General features: G+C 41.9%; 1 protein-coding gene across 2 annotated transcripts in view; it reads left to right on the top strand.

Annotated features, from left to right (window-relative positions):
• The window catches only part of Cpb2 (carboxypeptidase B2), a 48,837-nt gene that overhangs the window by 31,863 nt on the left and 2,466 nt on the right, over positions 1 to 14,508 (top strand). For both annotated transcript variants that reach the window (NM_053617.2, XM_039092945.2), the window contains exons 6-10: positions 2,492 to 2,596; positions 5,122 to 5,232; positions 6,870 to 6,963; positions 8,116 to 8,318; positions 11,932 to 12,019. In NM_053617.2, coding sequence (NP_446069.1) covers positions 2,492 to 2,596; positions 5,122 to 5,232; positions 6,870 to 6,963; positions 8,116 to 8,318; positions 11,932 to 12,019 — 601 coding nt within the window. The remainder of the gene's footprint in view (positions 1 to 2,491; positions 2,597 to 5,121; positions 5,233 to 6,869; positions 6,964 to 8,115; positions 8,319 to 11,931; positions 12,020 to 14,508) is intronic.

Raw genomic sequence — 14,508 nt, forward strand, 5'->3', positions numbered from 1 at the left:
TGTGAGCATCAAGACCATGATAACATTTCCCTTTACACATTCCAATTCCATAGTTTCTCCCACACTCTCTCCCTTAAAAATTGAAGAGAAGCTCTGGAGAAATGTAATTAGTAGAAAAAAACACATTTGCTTAGTGGTGTAGAATTGGTATATAATCACTGGAAATAGGTAAGCATTTTCAGTCACTCAAAGATAAGACACTAAATTGGGATCTCAGGTTCAATCTGCCCCCAACAACAACTTTCAGTGCAGAATCATGGCAGAAATGAGCAGTGCTGGGTTCTTCTAATGGCTGAGTTAGTTAATCAGACTGAGTAAATCAGACTGAGTTAGTTAACAAGATTGAGTTAGTTAATCAGACTGAGTTAGTTAACCAGACTGAGTTAGTTAATCAGACTGAGTTAGTTAATGGGACTGAGTTAGTTAATGAGACTGAGTTAGTTAATCAGACTGAGTTAATCAGACTGAGTTAGTTAACGAGACTGAGTTAGTTAATGAGACTGAGTTAGTTAATCAGACTGAGTTAGTTAATCAGACTGAGTTAGTTAACGAGACTGAGTTAGTTAATGGGAGTGCGTTAGTTAATGAGACTTAGTTAATCAGACTGAGCTAGTTAATCAGACTGAGTTAATCAGACTGAGTTAGTTAATCAGACTGAGTTAGTTAATCAGACTTAGTTAATCAGTTGATTAGTTCCACGGGAATTGTCATGGGATGCCCACCCATGACACTTTCTTATTTTGTGTATGTAATCTTGCAACTGCATGTCTGGAAGCTGAATGAACACATGAGAAAAATCCTGCATCCTGGTTGGGTGCATCAAGTTTTACTCTCACCTAAGATGTGCACACAGCATACAGTTCTGCAGACCCACAATGCTGTCCGTGTGGGAGGCAGCAGGTGATTTATCAGTAAAGCCGAAGTATGTAGACATGAATGAATGATCAAGTAAGACAATAACTGGACAAGTAAGGACGTTTTTTTACATTGACTAGATGGAATCATCCACACCTATTTGATCAGATAATCAAATTATTAGATTAGATAATGGCATTAGCAGCCATTTTTCTTTCCCTCTTCTTTAGATGTTGGTAACTGTGGGTTGGGAAAGGAAACCTTCCAAGAATGGTGAAAATAACCATATTTGCTCACTTTTCTTCTTGTTTCAGTTATTTGTTTGAATTTATAATTCTCCTTTTTCTCCATATAAATTACGGGACCTGTAGAGTTGGCTCAGTGGTAAAGAGTACTGCCTGCCCTCTCAGGGGACCCAGATTTGACTCCCAGAACCCACATGGTAGCTCACAACCATCTGTAACTCCAGTCTCAAGGAATTCAACATCCTCCTTTGGCCAGGCACACACGTGGTGTGGACATGCATGCAGGAAAAACATTCCTAAAAATAAAATAAAAATAAAGAAAAAGAGTTTTAGATCAAACAAATTGTGATTGATTTTGGAAATGTTCTTGAGAATTCTTTCATTATTGATAATTTCATGCATATATATAACATGTTTTGGTCAAATCTTCAATTTCTCCCCATCTCCTCCATATTCTCTCTCTCTCTCTCTCTCTCTCTCTCTCTCTCTCTCTCTCTCTCTCCCCTCTCTCTCCCCCTCTCTCTTTCCCCTTCTCTCCCTCTCTCCCGTCCTCCCTCTCTTCCTCCCTCTCCTCCTCTCACTTAATGTTATCCATATACATATGACTATAGGACTATCAGCAGAAGTACTAGACATTCAGAGACTTCATCCCTGGAGAAAACTCACTCTACAACCCTCCCTCAACAACCATCAACTGCCAACTTCCTGCCCCGCTAGGAGTGGCACTTCACGAGAGCCTCTTCTCCATTCACATTGGTATTCTAACTGGCTTAACAAAAAAAAATCATTCTTGCTCCAGAGTTGACACTTTTACTAGCCATCCATTTTGTGCATCAGGTCAAAGCCTCTGGCCCTAATCTAATGGTATTGGATGTATGAATCAGCTGGTGATGTGTTCATTCTTTGGGGGGTGAACTGAAGAAAGAGTATGTATGTTAAAGGGAGAAATTTGAGGGAGTTTGTACTTCTGAAGTCTGTATCTTTCCTGCAGACAACTGCCCACCAGCAAGCACTGGTTACCTCTGAGGTGTAGAGACCTGCTTACAGCAACTGTTCTCTGCGTCTCTTTCTGTCTGTTGTGCTTATGTAGTGCAGGGATGGGAAGACTTTAACAGTCTGGCTTCAATGTCGTTCCCACTCCACATGTGTTACAGCTAAGCAACTGTCCCTTCCATTTCATTGGCCTTTAAATTTACTTCTGAGAATTTTCAAGAAAACTATATATATATATATATATATATATATATATATATATATATATATATATATATATATATATTGAAAGCTGAAGTAAAAGAAGAGAAAAGGAAAGATGGGGAAAGGAAAGTAAAAGGAAAGAAAAGGAAAGATTGTTGTGCTGTATTTTTATTTTTGTGTGTGTGTGTGTGCAGGTCTCAGGAAAGGAACACAGAGTCAAAAATGCCATATGGATCGACTGTGGAATCCATGCCAGAGAGTGGATTTCACCAGCTTTCTGCTTGTGGTTCATAGGCTATGTAAGTACTTCCTGCAGGCCAGTGTTTTTCCACGAGAGATCCGAGATCACTGGAGTCAGAATCAACTGGAGTAGAGTTAAGCGGCATTTCCCTGTATCATAACCTGGAATTCTTGGCCCATGTTTTACAAGTGAAGCTTGGGAGAACTGTAGTGTCCACACTGAATGACAGTTAGCAAACAACATACTATTAAGTGATGAGCTTCCTAAGTAGAAAAAGTACTGGAAGCCATTTTCTGCTTGGTCCTAATCATCACCATCACCATCAGTCAACATTTAGTTCTGAACTGTCTGGACAGCCTTTGCTACATCCCATCCTTGGGAAATGAACATAAAGCAAACACTTACCGAACAGATAATGCTTCTCCATGTGTCATAATAAAAAAAAAACTCTGCCCCTGAAGAAGGGATTGGAGTTAAGAAAAAAATCATACATAAGATAAAGAGTATTCCATAAAATGACATAGGAGGTCTATAAGCCTCCATAATGAATAAAGACAGTAAAATTATGCTTCAAATACTAAAATGAGTACATGTGTCATCCATTTTGATCAACTTAAAAGAGAAAACACTACTGAAAATGGGCGTGGCCACTGCTGGTGGACGTGCATTATTTACTCATTGACGCTTTTTAAACATTCAACCTGGGTACAACAAGAGATATGTAAATGCTTTACTTCTGACAAGCAACTCTTCCCTAGGTAAATAAAAGCATAGAAGTGTGTGTGTGGATAGTGATGCTATGTACAGCACAATTGTATGGATATATTTTAGTTTTTGAAACTTCCACAAATGAGTATTGTATTGGCGTCATATCCCAACTCCTTCTATGTCTCCTCCTCTACTTCTCGATGTCACAGCTGTTTATTTTTAGCTATTCATGCACACAGACACACACATGAACACACACACACACATAGGCACACACATACCCACACAGACACACATACCCACACAGACACACAGAGACACACAGACACACACATGTACACACACATACCCACACAGACACACAGAGACACACATACACACACAGACACACACACACACGTTTATAAATACAATCTGCTAACTTTATTTAGTGTCGCCCCTATGTGTATATGTTTAGAAATGACCACTTGGGATTAGATAACCTATCAGGGCCTGGAGAAGACCATCTTGTCCTCTCTCTGAAGCCATTAAATGCTGGTAGCTCTCCGTGTGGACATGTTTTAATTATGTCCACATAATTTAATTATGTGTATGTATGTGTGAGTGCATGCACAAGTGTGCAGGTACCCATGGAGGCCAGAAGAGCCAGGTCCTCCTGGGGCTGGAGTCGCAGTGGCTGTGAGCCATCTGCTGTAGGTGCTGGGCATCAGACCCTTGTCCAGAATCTGAAGTGCTAAGCACTCTCTCCAGCCCTAAAGTAGGATTTAAAAGAAACCTTTACGAGTTCCTAATGAGAAAAAGCTGTTTCTTACTGATATCTTTTGATTTGTGTTCAAGACAACAAACTATCCTAATCTAATGTGCATAAACTAATGTACAATATAAAAGGTATGGATGCCCTTTTATATGTAGTATGAAAAATCTAAAACAAAGCTCTCCGGGTGACACGGTTTCACCTGCTAGACAACATTCTTTGAGGTTCTCTTGCCTGAGATTTTTTTTTATCATTTTGGAGTGAACTCTGTGGGTGTCCTTGGACTGCTGAAAGATGTACCCTCTAAGCTGGATGGGAGTCAACATGGGGGTGAGTGAGGGCCAGATGGTGAGTGCCAGCACCTCAGAGCAAGGACCTCCAAGATTAGCTGCATTTGCATTACAGCCACATTACAAAACGTGAGGGAAAGGACCGGAAACAAACTTGGTGACGGTTCTAAGGAGTATGTAAAAATTCATCTAATTAAGTCTCAGTCTAAAGCGGTGGTTCTGAACCTTCCTAATGCTGCGACCCTTTAACACAGTTCTTCATGGTGTGGTGACCCCAACCATAACATTATTGTCATTGCTACTGTGTAACTGTAATTTTGCTGCTGCTGTGGATCATAATGTACGTATCTGATGTGCAGATGGTCTTAGGTGAACCCTATGAAACGATCACTTGACTTCCAAAGGGGCAGAGGCCTACAGGTTGAGAAGTGTTGGTCCAAAACAAGATTAGGAAGAGTCTCGGTTACTAAGGATTTTAAAAGGAGATGAGCTATAGCTGGGCTTTCAATTTTGAAATCTTTGTTGTAGGCTTTATGGCTTTAGAGGTATCCTTTCCTCATGTTTGAAGTAGGGGTTAGAAATGGGGAGGGGGTTCTATTTTTCTGTCCTCATTAAATAAGAAGGTGTCAGGGCTGTGTGCAAAGCACTGTTCCATGAGGTATCCGGCTACAGTAAACTCAGTCACTTTAAGGATCTGTCATTCTTCTTGCAAACTAAATCTTCACATTGAAAGCTTAAAACAGCTTGGAAGAGAGGACAATTCATTTAAAACTGAGGCCCAGCTCAGAGGGACCTAAGCTAAGGCATTAAACACCCTCGGTTTAACTGCAGGTAACGCAATTCCATGGGAAAGAAAATACATACACCAGACTTCTGAGGCACGTGGATTTCTACATTATGCCAGTGATGAATGTGGACGGCTACGACTACACGTGGAAAAAGGTGGGTGAGGCAACGAAAGCAAAATCTGCGCCTTGGCAAACACAGAGATGCAGTGTATTTGGTGAGGAGGTTTTCCTATGGGAAAAAAAGTATCCAATAACGGGGATTTCAAATATCCCTAAAAGCAGGGGTAGTTGCATTCCAACTGTACACTAACCCCCTAGACACCCATCTCAGGGCCTCAGTAGTGACCATCATCTTTCTGCTGCTGTGACGAAATACACAAGGAAGAAGCTTAGAAGGAAGAAAGGTTGGTTTTGATGCAGAAAGCATCAGAAAGTTCACTTAATGGGGCTTGTGACAGGAGGTTATGGTAGGAGGCACAGGGTAGAACAAAATTCCTTTCTTGTGAAGGCTGGAAAGCACAAAGATGGGGGAAGCCATGTCCCCTTATCACATGCAGTGAGCTCAGGTAGAATCCACCCCACCTCCTCCCAGTAATGCCATAGGCTGTCAGCCAAGCTTGTAGCTCATGGGGTTCTGGGGAATGTCACAGATCCAAATCAAGGCCCACTGAGTTTGTTCATGTCCTCTCCCTCCTTGTACTCTACCTATAGTATTTTAAAGAAAATTCAAGACCCTGTATCATCATTCTATTAATAAACACTTCCTCAAGCATCTCAAAAATCATCTCTTAAAAACATTAAAGCTCACTCTCGTAGTGGTGGCCCATATCTGTAATCCCAGCAGTTAGGAAGTTGAGGTAGGAGGATCACTGGGAGGTTGAGGTCAGCTTCGACTAAATTGTACTCTGGGGGCTGGCCTGGGCTACGGTGTAAGACCAAGTCTCAACCAATCACTCAGCCAACGTATACCAACCCAAGTCAGCACGGTATAGAGAGATCGCTGACATGCGTAGCTCGCAGTTCTGAGCTGGGTTACAAGCTGTTTTACTTTTCTTTGAAGGAGTTCAAGATGAGCTTGCACATGAAATTAGTTTTAAGGAAACAGGGCTTAGTAAGAAGGCCAGTGGGCAGCTTAGTGGAACTAAATGAGTTTTTATACTTGTATAGGTTAAAATCCACGAGACATTGTAGCTGGTCTTTGCTGCTTTGTGGGTCTGCTTTTTTCCACTTTTTATCCACCCCCACCCCTGCCATTTCACTCTCTATTGGTGAATAGGGAAGAAAGAAGGACAGGATAGGGAGAGAAAGGGGGCGGGAGGGAGAGAGATCTTTGAATCTAATTTGTCTCCTTCTGTTTCTTCTTCGAGCATGACTGCTAACAAAATGCAACCATCCCCTCCACCCACCAAAGACCAACAACCACCAATCCTGCCTCTCATTCATATAGCATTTATATACCCTGTGAAAAGTCCCCAGAATCCCCAGTGCCACACAATCGCAGAAACTATCTGCAGCTGGCAAAACCACTCCTCTGCTAGAGCATGAGGCAAACCATAGTCATCTGCTTCAGTCTGGAGAAGCCCCACATCCCCACACCCGGGGTTAACATAAAAGCTCATCCTTAACCCAAATCCCAGGATTCCCAAAAATGTTACTGCAAGATATCATTACTTTGTTATGCTCTGGATAACAGTTTGAATCAAGACTGGGATCTGGCTGGAGATGGGGCTGTGTCAGAGGACTGTGACAGAGACAGGACGCTAGATAACCTGTCCCAATCTGGTTCTTTAGAATCGAATGTGGAGAAAGAACCGCTCTGTCCACATGAACAACCGCTGCGTGGGCACAGACCTGAACAGGAACTTCGCTTCCAAACACTGGTGTGGTGAGCATTTGTTTCCTGTGTCTCTTCATGCCCATGATGAGAGGAGCTCGGGACTTCAAGGAGTTCACAGAGAAGTCCTGGCTGAGTTAGCAGATAATCTAATAACAAACATTCTGAGTAATTGAAGGGCTGTGACTGTTGACTTGAGTCAGGGAGCCATCACTTTCATCTCTCCCTCCTGTTGTTGGCTCGTCTTTAAATAAGAAAATTGAAGAAGTTGATTTTTATTTATTCTTTGATAATCTTATACACGTAGACAATGTATCTTGATTATAACCACCTTCAGTTTTCCTTCTCACTCTCCCCAAATTGCCCTAAACATGTGCTTCTCTCGATTTCTTTATCTCCTTCTCTTTCCCTCTTCCTTCTCTTCTTCCCCTCCCTCCCTCTATAATTCACTGAGTCCAGTTAGTGTTACCTGCAGGAGGATGGGGAACCCACCAATGATGAAATCCACGAGGAAAAGTGACCATCTCCCCCAGCAACCATCAATTACACGTGGTGGTTCCTCTGTTAGGACCTGGGGCCTGGTGAGCTCTGGCCGCATCCCTGCTGCAGTGTTTCACTGCTTTGGCCTTGTGCAGGTGTGTGCAACTAACCATAGTTGCTGTGAGTTCCTGGGTGCAAGGTCATGTCCAGAGGACAGTGTTTCCAAGCTCTCCTCACAGTCCTTTGGCCCCATTATATATCATAACTCATGTTTCTAACTGTGCGACAGATCTGGAGACTCATTTCCACAGTCACGACTGCTGCTGAGGGCTCTCTTTGTTTTAAATAATCTATGCTGGTTTTTAAATGGCTAAGACTGAAAATAAAATCATTTATGGTGCCTAAGGAAATTCAGAGTTTGTTTTTCCTCATTTAACCAGAAGTTTGGAAACGAGTCACATCTTAGACTTCCTGGTTGCGTTTTTAGGATCCGAGATAGCTACCCTCAGACTGTAAGGAAGACCTGTCTAGGATGACCTTAGCAAGTTTGCTATAAATACTTGACTTCAAAAGAAACACTGACAATATTTACTGGACATAAAGACATGACCATTGTAGAACCACCCTTCATCCATTTCTCTGAGTTTGCTACACAGTGGACAAAAGGGGAATCACAAAGCACAGAGGCTGCATATGCTATAACAATGAACAATTTTCGTGCAGAGAAAGGCGCATCAAGTTTCTCCTGCTCTGAGACCTACTGTGGACTTTACCCTGAGTCTGAGCCAGAGGTGAAGGCAGTGGCTGACTTCCTGAGGAGAAATATCAACCACATTAAAGCTTACATCAGTATGCACTCATACTCCCAGCAAATACTGTTTCCCTATTCCTACAACAGAAGCAAAAGCAAGGACCACGAGGAACTGGTAAGTGCCACTCGTTTTTTCCTATAAGCATTTTATAAATTAAACAATGTTCTATCCAAGAATAAAAGCAGATAGGACAACGTTTTCCTTTAGGGAACAATAGTGTGTGTTTTTCTCTACTCTGGCAGGAATTGACTTGGGTCAGAGGTCACTGAAAGGATTCTAAACAAAGGGAATGGTTTCCCTATATTAGGTAAACTGTGCAGAAGCCAGGAGAGGGCTGTTAGCTGACCTGATCCAAGCAAGGACTGGGGGCTGAGAATGGTAGGGTTACACGGTGGTCACTGACTTTCTAGGACAGCGTGCCTCTGGCTAACTCCTAGCCCCTCACTCCAGCAGTGGGAACTATTTATGCAGTGCCCTTTTTAACTCCAAGCGTTGGTGCTAGCAATGAGCCATCAGCGACTGCCCTGAGACAAAGCTGTTTGGATTGTAGTGAACAACACAGGTCATTCAAAGAATCCCCACAGTCTGCTATCATCTTACTCATCTTTTGGTTCCAGATGCTCTGCTTGGATTGACAGGTATAAAGGATGCAAGACCCTAAGTGGGTTATACCAGTGGCTCTCAACCCTCCTAGTGCTGCGGCCCTTTAATACAGTTCCTCATATTGTGGTGACCCCAACCATAAAATTATTTCATTGCTATTTAATAAGTGCAATTCTTCTGCTTTTATGAATTGTAACGTAAATATCCTATATACAGGATATTTGATACATGACCCCCAAAGGAGTTGATGCCCACAGGTTGAGAACTGCTGGGTTATACTGAGGAGTAGTTAAGCCCTTGTCCGAGGTGCTTTGAAGACAGTGGCATTGTACCTTGGCTTTGGCAAGGACTGATCCCGGTTTAGTGGATTGGACTTACTGCTCCGTCTTTGTTCCCTGGCTCTCTTGAGTAAAGCATCACCACATTAGCTAGGCTGGCAATCATTCATGACAAATAACATATTTTCTGAAAATTGCTTGTTTAAAGTAAAAACATTGATACTTATGCTTTTGATTCTCAAAGGAAATGTTTTAAAGAATGTTTATCACTTTATTATTTATTTTTATTTACTAGTTTATTTATTAATACTATGAATATAGAAATAAAAGGATTCCTAAAGAAATGTTCAACATTCTTAGTCATCAGGGAAATGCAAACCAAAACAACCCTGAGATTCCACCTCACACCAGTCAGAATGGCTAAGGTCAAAAACTCAAGTGACAGCAGATGCTGGCGAGGATGTGGAGAAAGAGGAACACTCCTCCATTGTTGGTGGGATTGCAAACTGGAAATCAGTCTGGAGGTTCCTCAGAAAATTGGACATTGCACTGAGGGCCCAGCTATACCACTCCTGGGCATATACCCAAAAGATGCTTCCACATATAACAAGGACACATGCTCTGCTATGTTCATAGCAGCCTTATTTATAATAGCCAGAAGATGGAAAGAACCCAGATGCCCTTCAACAGAGGAATGGATACAGAAAATGTGGTACATCTACACAATGGAATACTACTCAGCTATCAAAAACAATGACCTCATGAAATTCTTAGGCAAATGGATGGAACTAGAAAATATCATCCTGAGTGAGGTAACTCAGTCACGAAAGAACACACAGGGTATGCACTCACTGATAAGTGGATATTAGCCCAGAAGCTCTGAATACTCAAGAAACCATTCACAGACCACATGAAGCTCAAGGAGGAAGAAGACAAAAAATAAAGACAAAAAAAAAAAACAAAAAACCAAACAATAAAACAACTTTGAAGGCAGTTTGATATGATGCCCATTTAGCAGAATTACAATTATAGGTTCACCTTGAAGGCTTGTGAGCTCCCCAGCTATTATTGCACTTCCAGATATACAGAGAGTGGGTGCTGAACAGTGTAAGAGCGGAGGCCTAGCTGAACAAGTGAATGAAGAAAAATCTAATCACCAGGGTAAAGTTTAGAAAAAAGAAATAAAAGGGTATCTACCATGATTTAGATATAGAATTGACCCGATTTTACCTTATTTGGTGGTTGCTATCAGCACCACTACTTATCATGGGTAGAACTCTGTATCCTGTCCACATTCACAGAAGGATTAGCTAATCCCTGCAATTAAGGATAATTCCATATGATTAGAGGGATGGCCTATGGCGAGTACCACAGACAGCTGTACTCATACACAACACAGCCTCATTACTACAGAAGCACAATAGAAGCCACTGCTGCCTGGAAGCCAAGAGTGTAAGGGATAAATATATTGTTCACCAAGGGGTAAGGAGACAAGAATAATAAAACTTGGTTGATGTCAGGGGCAGACACCATCAACCGGACACGGAGAGGTTTCTATAGGCAAGGGAGGACTTCCTATGCAGAGGAGATGGTGTTTCCCACAGAAACATACTCAGGGTTCTCTGTGGGGGGCACAGGGAAGTAGATGAGGTCAGCTTCGGAAGGGGTTTGAATGCCAATTCATATTTATTTATATAGATACTGAAGTTCCATTGAATTGTTTTTCATTTTATTTTATGCTTATGGTATTTTGCCTGCATGTGTGTCTGTGTACTACATGCACGTAGCACTTGGGGAGGCCAGAAAAGAGCATTTGGATCCTCTAGGGCAGGAGTTACAGACAGTTGTGAGCCACCATATGGGTCCTGGGAATTGAACCTAGGTCCTCTGGAAGAGCACCCAGTGCTCTAAACTACTAATCCATCCCTCCAGCCTCCTCTCACCCCCAAACTCTTTTTACATTTATTAGTGTGTGTGTGTGTGTGTGTGTGTGTGTGTGTGTGTGTGTGCGTGTGCGCGCACACACACACACACATGCGCACATGCATGCATGCACAAGTATACATGTCATAGCATATGGAGATTAAAGGACAACTTCCAGGAGTTGTTTCTTTCCTTCCACTATGTGGATATCAGGGATTAAACTCATGTCATCAAGCTGTGCAGCAGAAACCTTTACTTACACACAGAGCCATCCCCCTGGCTCCTAAAACTATTTTTTTTCACACACACACAAAAAACCCCTGTCATCACACGTATTGAGCAACCAATTGTGAGTACCAGAATGCTAGCTCCAATTTTAGAAACCATTTCTAAGAGTTAGGATCACATGTAGTGGAACCTGCTCCCTATCAGGAGCGTGGTCCTTCAATTGATAAGTCGTTGATAGCTATTAGACAATTATACAAGAACAAACAGTGGAGTTTGTAAGAAGCAAACAGTGCATATAGTGAGTGCATGTGTGCTCTTTAGAGAAGTGGAGTTTAAAGTATGGTGATAACTTTCTCCAGAAAAGGAATAGCTCCCAGAGTTATAAATATCTAGCTCACTTTACATAATAAATTATTCCTGAAATGCCATGTGAGGTTTTTAAATGCAAATTGGTGAAAACATTCAAAGTGTTGGCAGAGTTCAGTTTTTAAAGTCACTCATTTGTGATTGCCATCAACTGAAAAACTGTATTTAATTTTAGTTAATATCTTTTAAATTTTCTTTTTGGGTAAATCCAGGCTTTTTACCTATAGACTACTTGAATTCAGTCAATGTGCTTATGTTTGCTTCAAAAGTTCAAACTCTCCTGTTTTAAAGCTGAACATTGACCGACATCTTTATCCTGTTGCTTCTAGTCTCTAGTGGCCAGCGAAGCAGTTCGTGCCATTGAAAGTATTAATAAAAACACCAGGTACACACATGGCAGTGGCTCAGAAAGTTTATGTAAGTATTTCCTGCAACGGTAACTCTTATTCTCCTGATGTAATTGTCCTCTTGGAGTCTACTGCCTCTGTCTGCTGATCTAGGTCTAGCCCTGGAAGCTGCTGGCCTCTGTACAATCTAATTTAGGCCTAGAATGTTTGCAGCCTCTGAGACTTACTGATGAGTACACTCACCCTTTCTAGTTCTTTCTGAGCTCTGGGTGGCTGGTTCAACTCAGTCATTCTGGCTCAAACTGCTCTCCAATATGATTTTTTCAATATGGCTTTTCTCTTGGCCTCTGAATTATTTACTCTGCTTGACCTCAAATTAACTCTTTCAATCTTTTCTAATCTTCTGGCTCCTTCTCATTCTCCTTGCTTTTTCTGTCTTTGCCTGTGTCTAGCTTATTCTCTCTTCAACCTGTCTCTGTAAAACTCTCCTGGTAAAACTGACTCCTTCTCCCTCTCTGTGCTGCTCTATGCTCCCTCTCAACTGCACTGCTCTACATGAACTCTACTGTATTTATGTACTGCATCTTCTCCTGTACCGTTTGTCTCTCCCTGAAGTAGCTTCTTTTTCCTCTTTCTTCTTGTGAGAGTTGGGCACATCCTATTCTGTCAAATCTTTCTCCAATTCATCACTTTGTCTGCCCCACAATGAGACATTACTTTCAAACATGGGTGCTTCCTTCTACAAACTAACATTACCTTCATTGTTTGGGATTAAAGGTGTATACAACCAAGCCTGGATCCGAGCTTTTCTTTACCTGGAAGTTGGTCTGTACCAGGCTGATCTTGAACTCAGAGCTCCTGAGATTAGAGTCATGTCTGTGCTCCAGGCAGATCACACACATCTTTGGATGTGATCCCTTGCCAGAGCAGCCATGTTCTGAATTAAAATTCCTTTCCACACTCCTCCTTTTCTCCCTTACTTCTTCTCTCCCTCCTTTACCTCCCTCTCCTCCTATTCCATCCCTGCTTTCTCTCTGCAGTGCTGGGGATGACACCCATGGCCTTCAGCAATGTTTCTTCAGGGCAATGTTTCTTCTTGGGAGCTTAGACCATGAGGCACAGTGGTGGCATCTGTTTGGTCTCTTGTATCATTTTAGTCTTCCACACCACAGGGTCATATGTGAAGTCATCATAATAACTAGAAAGAGAAGAACAAAGTCATGTTGACTGATAAATACTCTGGGCTGGGCATGTGTTAGAATCCCCAGGATCCCTGTTTAAAATCAGCAAACGAACAAACAAAACCAGATGTAGCCGCATGCACCTGTAACCCCAACACTGTTCAGGGCAGGGGTTTAGAGAGCAGAACAGAAAGTTTGCTGGATATTCTGGCTGACCGCCTAGCTCCAGTGTCCTAAAGAGCCCAGTGTCAAGTGAATAAGTGGGAGAGTGATAGAGCAGGCCTCCAGAGAAGTAGTTGTGTATGCAGAATCAGATATCACACACACACACACACACACACACACACACACACACACACACACAAAGCAACAAAAGAAAAAGGCAAGGTGGTATTTAAGAGACGAAGCTTATTTCTATAGAGTGGGGGGTTATATACTTAGCAAGCACACTAATTAAGAATAGAGAAAACAGCGCTACAAGGTCAAAAGTGCGTATAAGATGGCCACAGCTATTGTGTGATAGAGAAATTCTAGAAGACGTCATTCACCTTGCATACTTTTGAGAGACCGCCTGTTGTTTCCTGATGCCCAGTGAGAGCTTGGTTGTGGCAAACTGGACAAATGTTTTCAATCTAATTCTACTGAGAGGTACTTACTGAGAAACTCCTGTGCAACCTGGCAGACCCCGATTCTGTTCTTCTGGAGCCAAAGGATGGGATCGACACCCAAACAATTCCTGGGGAGACTGAATAGATGTCACTTCAGATAGGGAAGCTGGCAACAGACCAAACGAGGGACAACACCTCTGTCCAGTTTGGTCAACCAGAGAGTTTGTGGGTGACTTACAGGAATATGGGTGAGAGGCTACTTATAGTTGGAGAAATGACTCAAAGACAGACACATCACCAAAGCCCACCCCAGCACAGGTGATGGTTCAGGGAAGCTGGAACTGTTTTATCTAGGAGAAAATTGCTTAACAAAATGGGCTAAGAACAGACACCAAGCATGGAAACAAATGTCAGCAAACTAAGCCCAGGTTACGACATATCTTCATAGCCTTCGAACCAATGGTGCTTTTCCTAATTTTTTAAAAATGTTTGAAAAAAAACCATGAGAATAATTAGATCTTGACACATCAAAATTATATGAAAATTCATACTTATTTCCACGAATAGTTTTATTGGAGCACAGCGGTGCTCATTAATTTGCATATTATCCATGGCAGCTTTCATGACAGCCAAGATAATTGCAACAGGGACCAGATGGCTCACAAACATAAACTATTTCCTGTCCTATCTTTTTTTTGGAAAAAAATAAAGCCTTGCCAATTTCTCATGCAAACAAATGATAAAATGAAATGCAATTTCACCCACTAATT

The sequence above is a fragment of the Rattus norvegicus genome, chromosome 15, assembly GCF_036323735.1.
Source record: "Rattus norvegicus strain BN/NHsdMcwi chromosome 15, GRCr8, whole genome shotgun sequence".
NCBI classification, from domain to species: domain Eukaryota; kingdom Metazoa; phylum Chordata; class Mammalia; order Rodentia; family Muridae; genus Rattus; species Rattus norvegicus.